The sequence below is a fragment of the Lagopus muta genome, chromosome 8 (genome assembly GCF_023343835.1).
Source record: "Lagopus muta isolate bLagMut1 chromosome 8, bLagMut1 primary, whole genome shotgun sequence".
Classification (NCBI taxonomy): Eukaryota; Metazoa; Chordata; class Aves; order Galliformes; family Phasianidae; genus Lagopus; species Lagopus muta.
In genome coordinates, this window is record NC_064440.1 from 14258837 (window position 1) to 14272385 (window position 13549).

At 60.7% G+C, this 13549-nt stretch overlaps 1 protein-coding gene across 13 annotated transcripts in view; it reads right to left on the bottom strand.

Moving 5' to 3' along the window:
- Positions 1-13549, bottom strand: part of TNS1 (tensin 1) — a 48878-nt gene that overhangs the window by 34215 nt on the left and 1114 nt on the right. For 3 of the 13 annotated variants that reach the window (XM_048952438.1, XM_048952437.1, XM_048952434.1), the window contains exons 1-3: positions 12039-12143; positions 11205-11242; positions 1159-1197 (exon numbers count right to left, since the gene is read on the bottom strand). In XM_048952438.1, coding sequence (XP_048808395.1) covers positions 1159-1197; positions 11205-11242; positions 12039-12114 — 153 coding nt within the window. In that variant the 5' untranslated portion in view covers positions 12115-12143. Of the gene's footprint in view, positions 1-1158; positions 1198-6945; positions 7607-11204; positions 11243-12038; positions 12154-13549 lie in introns of those variants that run through there. The other 10 variants (XM_048952448.1, XM_048952436.1, XM_048952440.1 and 7 more) reach the window with 6 other exon arrangements.

Consider the following 13549-nt stretch of genomic DNA (forward strand, 5'->3'; position numbering starts at 1 on the left):
GAAATGCTCCATGATGCCGCTTCCTTCCTTTCCTCCACGTGTCTGTTCTTCCTAAAAGCCAGGAATCCCTCGAAACCCAAGTACAGCACCAGGGCAATGCACAGCCCCACTGGGGGCCACTGCCCTCCTGTTTCACCCCTGCATCCCCCATGGCACCACCCTACTCCCATCCCATCCCCATCCCATCTGCAGCAGGAGGTCATTTTCAAGAAAAGCAGCCCCCAGCTCCAGCTGTGCTCCAAAACCAGGGCTGTGGTGCAGTGGGTAAACAACAGCGGAGCCCTACCTCCAGACACTGCTCCCCGACATAAACACAGTGTCGCAGCGGGATGGCCAGGGTCCCAAGCAGGGGGTGCTCAGGGAAGAATGATTTCAGTGAGATGTCACTGGCAGCCTCTGGAGAGCTCTGAGAAGGGACTGTGGTCTGGGGGAGGGTCTCCTGACCCCAAGCATAGGGGCAGGGGACAGAGTCATTGCCTAAGGATAGCCAGTCAGGTGGCACACGGGGGGATCTCAGCCCTGGGACCAGGAGACAAAGGGGAAGCCAGGACCAGGCTGTGTCCTCCTGCTACAGTTGCTCCACAGGCAAGAGGGCAAAACCCTTTCAATTTCCTCCCAAAGCCACAGTAACGGTCCCAGCTCAAAGCCAACACATTTTTGCCAGCGATAAGTGCCTGCGGCAGTGCAGGCAGAGATTAAGCCCAGGGCAGATAACCATGGTGGGGCTCATGTGCTGCCCTCATGAGCTGGCAGGAGCTGAGACAAGCACCCACTGTGCCCAGCTGGGGTCACACAATGCAGCACCCAGCACCGTGCCACTGCTACAACCCTATCCTGCCACCACACCCCGTGCTTCCCATGTCCTGTGGGAAGGGCTCCTGTCACCCCAGCAGCTCTCCAGACCCACGCACATCTGGCTGCTCACTAAAAATCCCCTGCAGGGACAAAAAGCAGGGGGTGACAATAGCTGGGGATGCTCGCACTTGACTTTGGGAGCCTATAGCCAAAGACACATCTGCTACAGCTATCTCCGGGCGTGCAAAAAACCACCTCGCTCCAAGCCAGGAGGAGGGACACCAGAGCCTGGAATGGTCACGTCCCACTGCTGTCCTTCTAACAGCCCAAGGAGAGACAGCTTGCCACAGAGTCATCACTTACCAGCTCATAGTTGACAGCAGGGGAGCAGGGAGTAGCAGCCTGCAAGGGAGCAGAGAGAGGCACCTATTAGTCCCTGCAGCACCAGGTACAGGAAAGGTGCAACAATCCCCTGCTCAGAGCACAGAGATGAGCGTGCCCCAACCCTGGGTGGGTAATCTCAGACCCAGGTGGACAACTCCAGATGATCATTCTCAGACCCAGGTGGGCACTGTAAGGTTGATGCCAGGAGCACCTGGCACAAAACCCAGCCAGCCTTCTCTGAGTATTTCTGCAGACGCCAGCTGAACAGCTCGGCTATTGTTACCTTAATTACCAGAGGCAATTACTGCCAATTAACCTTGGGTTTTGCGTGCACCCCAGCAGCAGTATGCTGCAAAGGGAAAGGCAGTGTTGGGTTGGTGGTGCCCACAGGGACACAGGAACAGCACTGCAGGCTGGTGGGGGCCTAAGGATAGCAGTGGTAGTGGGAGAATGCAACTTGGAGCACCTCATCCCCTCCATCCCAAAAATATTCTCAGATTGGGACCTCTTACAAGTCACCCCATGCCAGGTAATGACATGCTCAGCAATATACCTCTCACACCCTGCTCAGCATCTCCCTGGCAGTGGAGCACAAAATGGGGATTTTGCCCCCAAACACCCCACTGGCAAGAGCTGTATCCTGCCCCATCCCCGCGGTGGAGAGCCTCCAGCTGCCAGAGCGTTCCCATTCCGCCTCTGTGTTTTGTTCAGGGGTTCCTCCTCCTCCTTCTCCTCCCGCTCCCTTCCCCTGCGCATTATTATTATGATTTTATTCTAATGCAGAAACGCTTCCATAAAAGGCCCCTTTCCCTGCCCCGCGGTGCTGGCCCCACGCCAGCCTCCCTGGAATGTTCTCCGGCAGCAAAGTGGCCATGGACGGGGCCGGCACAGGGCCGTGCTGCACCCCACATCCCCCTAGGGATGCTCGCATAGGGTCCCCCCGCAGCCCAGCCCCCCAGTTCCTGAGGCCGGGGATGGGGCAGACCCCCAACTGTGGGACACTGAGGGTAGGTAGGACATTCCCCACCCAGCCTCTGCCTTCTGCACCTGGAGGTTTTCAGCTGCAGAATGGACAAAAGTGAGGTGGCTGGGGTGGAACCTCCCTGTCCTAATTCTGTGATGTCTAATATGGGGTTAGCCCTTCCTTGTGACACTGAGCTCCTGATGCAGGCACACAGGAGCACCCCAGGAAGATGGAGAGAGAAGCTGCAGACCACGCAGGTGACAGGGCCACCGCCATCCCCTGTGTCCCCCATAGAAAGGTGGGGGGTCCCACGCAACCCCTGGACAGTTCTGCCCAACCGCAGCAGACACAGCCGCCTTTCTTTTCCCCGTTCCGGTGTTTGCATTCCTGCCGCACAGCTCGCGCCGCCACGACCCCTCCACCCGGCAGCCCTGCCCAGGAATGTGAGGAACGAGGCACAGCGGGGCGGCTGCCCACCCTCAGCCCCCCACGCCCCCCAAGTCGCAGGCCCCCCCCAAAGGTCCTCACAAGGGCCCAGCCATCTCCTCCCAGGTGAAGGCTGGGCAGCAAAATGCACACAGCCCAAGCTTCCAACACAGCCCGTGTGGACTCTCTAACGTCTCGTATGGGGTTGCGCGCAGAGCACCACTGAGCTCTCTACATCCAACCATCTCCAACTGCTGCACCTGCACAACTTCACACCCTCAGGATGCCACAGCCCTGTCCCCGTGTCCTGCATGGCCATCGGCACACACCTCCCTCCCAGAGCCTTCCTCTCCCTCCTCCTCCTCCAGGTCCTGCTGCAGCTGCAGCATCCCCGCAGGGCTCTCCCCAGCGCCTCACAAACCTCCTTGGAGGGAGCAGTCTGGCTCAGCATGGGGTGGGCTGGGAGATTGCGGGGGTTCCCCCCAGCCAGGCTGCAGGCACTGAGGGTGCAGCGCTGCTGCTTACAGGTCTGGGTGAGTGCTGGCCCTCATCCCGTCCGGCTGCCGGTGGGTCGCCCGGGCCCATCGCTGACGCATATCCCTTCCTTTGGGTGGTGGTTTTTGTTTTTCCCTTCCCCAGGAGCTCTGATAAACATCCCCAAGCTGTCCGATATCCGGGCCGGTGCTGACCCTTGCAGTGCCAGGATCATCGAAACCTGGCATGCACTGCACGGATGAGCAAAGCCCCACACTGAGACTGCAGTGGGGACAGTCCCTGTACCCAGAGATGCAGAGCCCATCAACAGCTTGGCAGTGGGCAAGAAGATGCCAAAGAGGACAGTGACTCAGTGACTCAGTGACTTGATCACTGTCCCACAGGACGGTGCTGGGGTGGCACCGGAGGCAGCTGAGTGGAGATTCTGCGTCACCCCAGCTGTCTCCTTGCACTCAGTGCCACGCGTCACCTCACGTCCCAGCTGTGCATCACCTCCCCAAGCACAAGGCTGGGTGGCTCAGTGGTGGCACCGAAAGTGACTGATGCACACAGTCACCCTCTCCATGCCACTCCTTGGTCCCACCACGTGCTCCTGTGGCCAAGCCCAGCTCTGCACCACGCGTCCCTCATAGCTCCCGCTAATCTCCTGTTTATGCAACAAGTCCCAGGCAGGAGGATGGCACACTTCCAGCTGCGCTCCCCCTGCCAGCCCCACCCTGCGTTGGGCAAAGCATTGAGCTATCTGCACAGGGTCCCAGGACTGGGGGCAGCACACCAGCATGGCAGCTTTGTGGGTTCCCCCCCTTTGCTGAGGGTTGGACATGTCAGCAGCCCCAGGAGAGCTTTGGCGGCAGATGGGGTGAGTCAGGAGCCGGGCGGACGCCGGAGCACAGAGGTCTTGCTGCTCCCAGGCTTCCCCCTAAGCATCCCCTTCCAGCTTCCGCCAGCCTCACCATGTGCCTGACCCTGTAGCCTGGCTGCGCCCATGTCAGGCACTCCCACAGCAGAGTAGAGGCCATGGGCTGAGCAGCACCCCATCCTCGTGGCTGTGTTGTGCAAGAGGTACCAGTGGTTTATGAGGCAGGGGATGTTCTCCTCCTATCACCAGGAGCTCCTGCAGGCTTGCTGTGGGGTGAACCTCCAAACATCCCATTGCAGTCACCCCGTAACTAGAGTTCTGCTCTGCACGGGGACCCCAGCAGCATCTTTCCCCTGGGGACAGCAATGATTTCCAACACTGCACACAGAGTCACCATGTTGCACAAGCCAGCCACTCCGATGACATGAGGGTGGCTGGTTAAGCTCACACTGGGGACGTGCTCCCTTCCTCGCGCTTCAGCACCATTGCCTTTCCAGCACCTCCTTGCTGCTGTTTCCAACAAACACCTCTGAGCGCCGGCCCCATAAACACCCTCACGGAAAAAGTCCCCAGCCCCTGGCACCGCAGCGAACTCAAGGGCACCATGTAAGGGAAGGCGGAGGGATCCTGTGCAGCCGCCCCGTGGTGATAGACCCAACCGGGATGGATTCCACCCTGGTGTTCCAGCAGTGGGGTCAAGGAGGGTGACAGCCCCAGGGCTCCCGGTGGCATGTCACTTGTTGGGCCGGCAGCCCCAGTGCAGGGGAACTGAGTCAGGAAGGCGATGCATGGGGTAACTGCGGGGCCTCGGGCTCCGGCTGGTTTCAATTGAATCTGCAGCACCAAAATAGCCTTGATTTCAACCCAAATAAGGGCTGCTCCTGGCTCCCAGGGGTTTGAGCCATTGGCCCAGAGGTTGCAGAGGTTGGAATTGGGGAAGGGGGAGAAAACCAGCATCCCTGAATCTGTTTTGGATGAAAAGTGGTTTTTTTGGATCAGAGTGGAGCAGAGGAACTCCACATGTCCCAGAGTGGGGCAGGTCCTGTTCTGCCTCCTACCGTGGGTGCTGGGCTCGGCACGGGGCTGGCCACGAGCAGAGACGTGCTGTGCTCCAGCACCTAAAAAGGCAACGTTCCCAGCGCCGCTCCGGCCCTGAGTCCAGCGCCTGCTCGGCTGCATCCCCAAAGCCTGTCCCATGGCTGCTGTCCCTGCCCAGCTGTCACCCACAGGCACTGCAACACCTGTGGGCACTGCCATCCCTGGGTGTAGAGACACCCATCACCCTGATATGGGGACCTGCTCCCAGCGTGCTCCTGGCTGCTGAAGGAAGCTCTTAAGAAGAGGAGGAATGGTGCTGGGGCCTTTGTAACAGGGTCCCTGCTGTCCCCAGCCCTATGACAGCTCTATCCAACAGGGCAAGGGGGATCCCACATTCCCCATCTCCCCCAGAATGGCCATGGGGATTGGCTGGGAGGAAGGCTGTTTGGGGGCAGGGAGCTTTGTTGGGATTGGGCTATGCATGGGTTCTCATGTGGGACTGGTCAACAGATGGATTCCCATAGTCAATACAGAGATTCCCACATGGGATTGGTCAATATACAGACTTTCCTATGGGATTGGTCAGGTCCCTAATACTCACACAGGACTGACTAGATCAAGGATCCCACTACAGGATCAGTCCCTGCATGGATCCTCGCATGGGCCCGGTCAGCATCTGGGTCCCCAAGCAGGCTGCGTGAGAGCCCTGCATTACCCTGCACCATGTTGGCAGAGATCTCAGTCCCACTGCAGGCTGAGGGCTGCCCCATACTGCCAGTCCTCGAAACTAGCCCCTCCTTTGGCACCCACAGCCCCCAGCAAGTGACACAGAGCCAAGCAGTGCAGATGGGCACAGGGAACAGCTGCCATCAGCACAGGGTGCCACAGGACATGGGGCACCAGGTTGGCACAGCAAAAGCAGGAGGACAACACCATGTAAACCCCTCAGCTCTGCTCCAGCAGTCCCCAAACCAAGCCAGGGCACAAAAAGAGCTGCCAGCACTCAGCTTGTTGTGGGGCAGCCCCAAGTGAGGCTCTGGACCCCAAAAATGTGTAACAGAGGTGACTGCAGCGCTGAGGAGTGGGGCACCAGGCCAGCAGCCCCATGGAGCATCACGGCCAGCCCTGCCTTTCCTGAAGTGGGGGCCAGCAACGAACACTGAGTCCTCAGAGTCCTTGTCATGAGGCTCCAGAGCCGGGACCTTCGGGGCTCACTTCCCCTGGGGGTGACCCTGCTGCAGCCAGAGTGGATGGGATGCACGGGGGCTGCTGGTACTCAGCATGCTCTGCAAGGACCAAGAGGGGGGGGACGCAGCCACCACCCCCCGCCCATGCCAACTCCGTCCCTGCTGCCCCAACCCACTGGCACCCGGCCCGCAGTGGGACCGACATCGCTGCCCCCAGCTCGGCTGTCGCAGGCGGAGCAGTTCTCATTTTGTTGTTTTCCCCTTAAAAACAAAACGGCTGATGCCTCGCTCGGGCCGTTTCCTCTCCCAGGAACACAGCCCAAAAACATCTGCGCCGGGACCTGCCCTGACGAATTTAACCCTCTGCGGGCCCGGCAGCATTGGGGCGAAGGAGTCGTGGCCGCCGTGCCCCCCCCCCGGCCCCTCACCACTCATTAACTCGTGGTTTAACCATTGACGGTCCCGCAGGAGGAGCGGAGGAGGAGTTAACCCCTGCGCTGCCACCAAGGAGGGGCTGTGCGGGGACACGTCCGCGGGGCGGAGTAGGGCTGCTCGGGAAAGACCCCCCCGCAGAATTTCCCGGCACTGTGAACCATCCCTGACCCCCTCCCCAAATCCCACTCCGAGGCCGCCACGCCCCGCGGGACCCCCTCCAGCAAGGAACCGACCCACCGCGGCGTCCCCAAACAGAGCGGGCGGGGGGCGGCCACGCAGCGCACGGATGTCACGCGTGGGACCCCTCCTCTCTCCCCCAGCAGGACAGGGGGGTGCAGGGGATCCCCGCGCCGTGGCCGTACCTGGCTCATGACGCTTCCGAAATCCATCCGGGGTCTCTCGTGCTTACATCCGAAGGGGCCGGCAGCGCTGCCTCACCTGGCCGAGAGGCGCGGGGGGCGGCCGGGAGGCTGCCGGGGCGGGGGGGTCGGGGGCAGGAGGGAGCCCGGCGTCGGCAGGCGTGAAGGCGGACTGCAGGCTGAGCCCCCCTCCCGCCCCGGGACAAGCCCGGAGAAGGAAGGAAGGAAGGAGGGAGGGAGGAGGGAGGGGAGGGAAAGGAGAGGGGAGGGGGGGGAGAGAGCCGAAGGGTTTCGCTCCCCGCAGGCGGGACCCCGGCGATGGAGGAGTCCCGGCAGCCCCCCTCGCCCCTCCACACCCCCAAGGCCGCCGGCTGCCGGGAGGTGCGATGGAGCGGCCCCGGCCTTGGGGGAGGGAGGGGGGTCCCGGGGCTTTTTTCCACCGCTCCCCTCCCTCCTCTCTCTTCTCCCTCTCTTTCTTCTCTTCCCTCTCTTCGGCGCGCTCCCAGTCGGACGCGCACACGCCCAGCCCCGCTTCCCTCGCCTCCCCCGAAAACGCCCTTAAAGGCAACCGGGAGCCGGGCCCCCCCTGCGTCCCGAGCCCCGAAATGCGGCGCGCACCCCCCGGGCAGCGCAGCCGGGAGGCCCCGGGCGGCGGGGTCGGGCCCTTATCGCCCCGCGTGACGCCGCGGCGTCCCTGTGCCCTTGGCGGGGGGGTGGCAGGGGCACGGGCGTGGGGCCCGGCTCGGGGCCTCTCTGCTTGGCCCCCCCTGTCAGGAGGCGGTTCACTAAGTCCAAGGAGAGCGCCCAAAAAGTGGCTCTTGGGTACCCTCCTCGGTGCCAAAGCAGGGTGAAAGTTTACCACTCCTCCTCCATGGAAAGCAAAGTGATGGAGAAGCCGTGCACCATGGGGGTGCCCCGCTGCCCCACATCACGCCCCACTGCCCCCACTCCTCCTCTCCCACCCCAAGCCCCAGCTCAACCATGCGAGTAGGCATGCAGGCACCGAGGATCATGGCACAGCCTTCCCTGCAGTGGCCCACAAAAAGGCAAACAGGCCAGGGGGGGCTGTGAGCCAGCCACCGGGCCCAGCACTGTTGACATTTTCTCACCCAACACCTCCCTGTTCCTATTTGCATTTCCGTTCTGGTGCTATAGGCTCAGCCAGAACACCAGCGCTGGCCCTGACTGCAGCCAAGGCACAGAGTGGCAGCAAGGGGCTCTCCCTGCATCCCTCTCTCCGGGCTGGGAGTGATCTCCAGAACTTTACATCAGCCAGAGCATCCCATGGATTGCACCTCCTGTGCCAGCATGGCCAGGAAGTGCCCACATCCCACGCTATTGCAACCAGGGAGAGTGCCACTCGCATATGGAGAAACTGAGGCAGAGAGCAGCTGAGCAACCATAGGGATTTCCACCTGCCTCTGTAGGATGAATCTCCACAGCGAGTACATTCTGCCTGACCCAATCTGTGCTCAGACCCCCCTGTGCCTTATTTTCCCCTGGAAGCATTTGGAGGGAGCAGCAAAAGGTTTTAACGGGGGCAGTTCTCTCCTGAGCATCTCCTGCCACATCCACAGCAGCATCTGGGCATGGGCAGATGGAGTTGGGGTGCTGAGGGTTCTGCAGGGAAAAGTGGAGACAGGAGCAATGAATGTCCTGAGCTAGGAGCAAGCCATAGAGTCCAGCTCAGCTATGGCAGAAATCTCAGCTCCGGCACAATCCCAGCACCCAGAACATGGCCCCAGGATGGCTCAGATTAGAGCCAGAGCCAGATGGGAAAGCATCAGCATCCCAGCAGGATAAGTGGGTGAGTGGAAGGCATTGACAGCATGTCCCTGTCCCCAGCCTGCAGGAGCTGTCCCTGAGGAGGAACGGAGCTGTCCCTTGAGGAGGTGACGTCACAGGACGCAGCCACTGAAGTCTATAAATTGTCCCTGAACTCCATCCTCAGCCAAACACCAAATGCATCCCAGAGCCATCTCAGGGTGGTGGAAGTAGGTTCAGCACTCAGCCCTGTGTCAACCCTCAAAGACCCCCAGTGCTCCCAGATCTGGCCAGTAACCCCCACCCAAAACAGCTCCTCCACATCCCAAAGTGAGCACTCAGCCCGGGAGAGCATCTCTACCCCCGGTGCTAGCAGAAGGGAACAAGGCAACAAAGAGCCAGGAGAGAGGCTCCCCATGCCCCATGTACCGCTGATCACTTGTGCAATGATTGTGGGCAGGCTCAACATCCCCACTCCCTTTCCCCTCCCAGAGGGTACAAGAAGGGCCCCAGCTCCTCCAGCAGCAGATCCAACCCCCCCGGAGCTGAGACAGAGGCTGAATATTTTGGTGGTGACGTCAAGAAGGGGAAAAAGGAAACAGCAACGAAAAAAAAAAAAACACCCGATCCCCTCCAGGACCCACTGCAGCACCACGAGATGGGGGCAGTGCTGCCCCACTCAGCTCCCCATCCCACACCCTGACTGGGCCTGTGCCAGGGCCAAGAACACATTGCTGCCTTATTCTTCCTCCCTGCTCTGTTGTGCAGACCCAGAGGTGTTGCGAATTACCTGTCCCAAAGGCAGGATAGCTTTGAACGGGGCACTAGGGACAGGGATGAGTGCGATGGACACATCCTCCCTTACGCCGCGCAGCACAGAAGCAGCAAGGCGCAGAGGCTGGGGAATGGACAGCCTGTCCCACAACATGATTAGGACACTGCTGTCCCTTCCCCATGTCCTTCCTTATCTGCCCATGACACAGAACCCGGGCATATCCCATACATCACAGTGTGCCCATCACCCCACATCCAGCCCACCACATCCCCCTCCCAAAGCCAAGGACCTGGTCCCTGTGAGAGGGGACAATAGGTGCCGCGGGCACTGGGAGCTACAGCTGTGGCCAGGACGCGCCTCGCTGCCCGGCCCTGGCCCTGCTCCAGCACCCAGTTTAATGATGGACAAACCCCCCTCCAAGCTCCTGCAGGGGGTACTTGGAAAACAACCTGGGTTTGGAGCACAGCCAGTGGAGAAAGATCAGCCCCAGTGCACCGCTGTGCAATGTGCACACACACATGAGATGTTCTTGCATAGATGTTTTAGCACACAAAGGGATGAGGATGGGACCCAAGGGATCTCACATGGCCAGGCTGGGCTCTGTGATTCAGTTCCCCCACTTTTAAAGGAAGCTGCAGCTCTGAGTAGGGAGCTTTAGTGCAAGGAGGGATGGCAGAGGTGGACTGCGGGGCTCAGATGCACGTCAGTGTCCAGCCGTCAGTTTCCTCAGAGGGAGGGGGGAAGGTTTGCTAAGCAAGGAAAAATCCCCGAGTGGAGGGGCCGGGTGCAAGAAGGGCCTTACATGGGCATGGGAACGGCTTCGTGCTTCCCAGATGATGTCTGTGCGTCTGCCCCGGCCCCCCCAATGCCACCCACAGGCTACGGGCACCCTGCCAGCCCTGCCTGCCACCCCTGTCCCCATGGCCACTCCAGGGTCCCCAGTACACCCCCCACTTCCCACTGTACCCTATCCATGTGGAGTTTTTAGCTGAATGGGGTCAAAAGGGGGGCGGCAGGAGAGGTAAGGGCAGGTCCCCCCAAAGTAACTTGTGAAGTGGCCACAACAACACTGGGGGATTCCAGAGACAGCAGCAAATAGGGGTGCTGCGGGTTCAGCAGCATTTCCAGGGCAGGAGGAGGAAGCACTGGGGCACAAAGTACCACACATCCTGGGGTAGTCTCATTCCCCAACTCTGGGGGCTCAGGGGTTAAATCTGAGGTGCTTCAGGTGGATGTGAGGCTGTTTTCTCACTGTGCCAAGCCCCCTCCCCACACATGCCCTCCCTGGAGACCCTACAATAACAAGCGGTGTGAGTCAGCTGGCTGCTCGCCTGGCCCGAGGAGCCCCTCCCTGGGCACTGGCCCAGCAGAGCTTCACAGAAGGCCTCAGCCCCATGCATGCACCCCCTCAGAAGCACCGCATGGGAGGTTCTCCAGCCTCCAGCAAGCACAGGAAGGGTGACGGAGGCTCACAAACTGCAGCCAACCACAGGCTTCCCTTGCGCACAGAGCCAGCACTTTGGGTGCAATGTCCTACTGTGCACAACCCCATATTAGCCACATGAGAATCCTCATCAGACATACATGTAGGTGACATGAATGCCACTCCAATCAGACACCAAAGTGAGCACCCACCCAGTGGGGATATGGACCCCAGTACTCCCCCAGATATCCATAGCCCCTCCCATGCAAAGCGGGGCATTCCACGAGGTGCCAGCCTTACCTTGCTTTGGCACTTGGTGTGGCAGGAGAGCTTGCAGCCTGTGGGAGGGGAGAAGGGGTCAGTGGGGACATGGCCACAGGGCTGCTCACAGGGGCTGGACAGGGTGGCCACCCATGGGGGGACACAGGCAGCAACAGTACTGGGCACAGAGCACAGAGCTGCACACTGCGGGTGCATAGAGGCACACACCTTGCACATGTGCACACACACAGCCAGATGCATGAACACCACATGTGTGATCCATCCACCCACAATGACAGTGTGCCAAAGGCACCGTGCCTCTGCTCAGAGATTAATAGCATAAATGCATGCAAACACAGCTTGCGATCTCTTGCACATGTACATGTGCGCAGACACAGCTGTGCACAGCTGTGCACATACATAGTGGGGCTGTATGGGATGCTGACCCACCGGCAACACCAGGAGCTCCCCAGCATGCCATCCCAAAGGGACACGAGGGTCCCTGTGCAGCATGCTCCATGGCCACACTGCCCCCCTCCCTGAGGCCCCGTCCCCCCCGGGATCGTTTCCTGCAGTTCAGGGAACACAGGAAGCCACATTGTTCCCGCGACCTGGAACGTTTCCTCCCACCACCCCTCGCACGGGGCTCAGCACCGCCACACACGTGCAGGGGCACACGTCACCGCATGTGCCACTGTGGCCTCGAGGGGGACAGGGCCACGAGCAACAGTAGGGGCGTGAGCATCCACACACGTGATCCTGGAACAACACCACTGCACGCTCAATGCACGCTCGGCTCACTCACAATCGCATGCAGAAGCGTGCAAAAGCACCGCTGCATCCTCTCGCTCACACGCACTCCCGTCCCCTCACCTCGGCAGGTGCTGCCCTGGCGCGTGATGGCCTGCCGGCAGATCCCGCACGCCTTCACCTTCTTGAAGCTCGTCATCTTGAAGGCGTGCGCCGGGGGAGACTCCAGGTCCTGGGGCTGCAGGACACGGGAACAAATCAGCACCCCTAACTTTTGCCCCACCCTATGACGAGCTCTGCCCTGCTCGGTTCCTTCTGGGCTGGGATCTGCTTCCATCCGCTCTCAGCCCCCCTCTCCTCCTCGGGGCAATCCTCACCTTGTGCCCGGCCACGCGGCAAGGGGTGCCAACGATCACCCCCGGAGCCGCGGCCCCTTTAAATAGTCTCTGCCGCCCCCTGGCGGTGCGCTGAACACTTGTGTGTGCGTGTGCGCGCACACGCGTGTGCACACGCACGGGCACGCCCACATGCACACATGTCCGCAATTGGAAGTGTGGGTGCACGCACGCAGATATGCGTATACACTTACATGTGTGTGCAAATACGTGTGCGTTGGTGTGTCCCTGCGTGCTGCAGTGTGCGTGCATTTGTGTGTGCATGCAACTGCACGTCTGTGCTTCTGGGGGTGTGTGCAAGCGCACGAGTGCATGTCTGCAGGTCTGCTCACGTGTGTGAGCACGTCTGAATGCATCAAGAAGCTTGTGCAAACTGGCGTGCAAGCACAGTGAGTGTGCACATACAAACGTGTGTGCACGTGCACACCCAAGCATGCACACACACCATCGGTGTGCGTGCAGTGGGCGCCGTGGTGTAAAGCTGTGCTGTGGATGTGCGCTGGGCAGGGACATGGGAGGGGAGGGGGGGGAGGCACATTTAGGGAAGTGTCCCCATGGCCACACTGCCCACTATAGCCCAAGGGAGCTGTGAGTGCGGGTATAGGGACAGCAGGACATGGAGACAGCAGGAAACAAGGATGCTGGCACGGATCTGGGATGCCATATAGGGGGGACATCCCAGACTGAGGGAGGGGACATCCATGGCAGCGCGCCAGCCATGCCCACCCACCCACCGTCCGATGAAGATGTGAGAGACACAAATACGCCTTTTCAAGCCAGGACTAATAGGATTAAGCAGAGGCCCCGCAAACCCTGCACTCCCCCTGGGCCAGCACTGCAGGGAGCACCCAAGTGTGGGTACCACCCCGTCCTGCCCCAGTTTTCCCAGTTTGCCCAATACGCACATGGGGACATAAGGTGGGGACACAAGGGCCGTGCATATGTGTGTGAGTGCACCTTGTGCATTCTATGGACATCCTCCCTAGCAGCTAAGTCCCCCCATGGCTGCCCAAGCCCCTGGGCTCAGTGCTCCCCCGGCTGGGGCTCCCACGCCACAGTTGCTGGGTGACAGTGAGGCCTCCCGATGCCATGAGCTCGTTTGCATATGCAAAGCAACCCCCCCTCCTCCCCCCCACGCTGCAGGGTGTCCCGGGAAGAGGTAGTGCCCCCTGCTCCCAGGGACCCCCCGGGGATTCCAATGTGTATCCTGCATGCACATCTCCACCTCAGCCCCCGCTC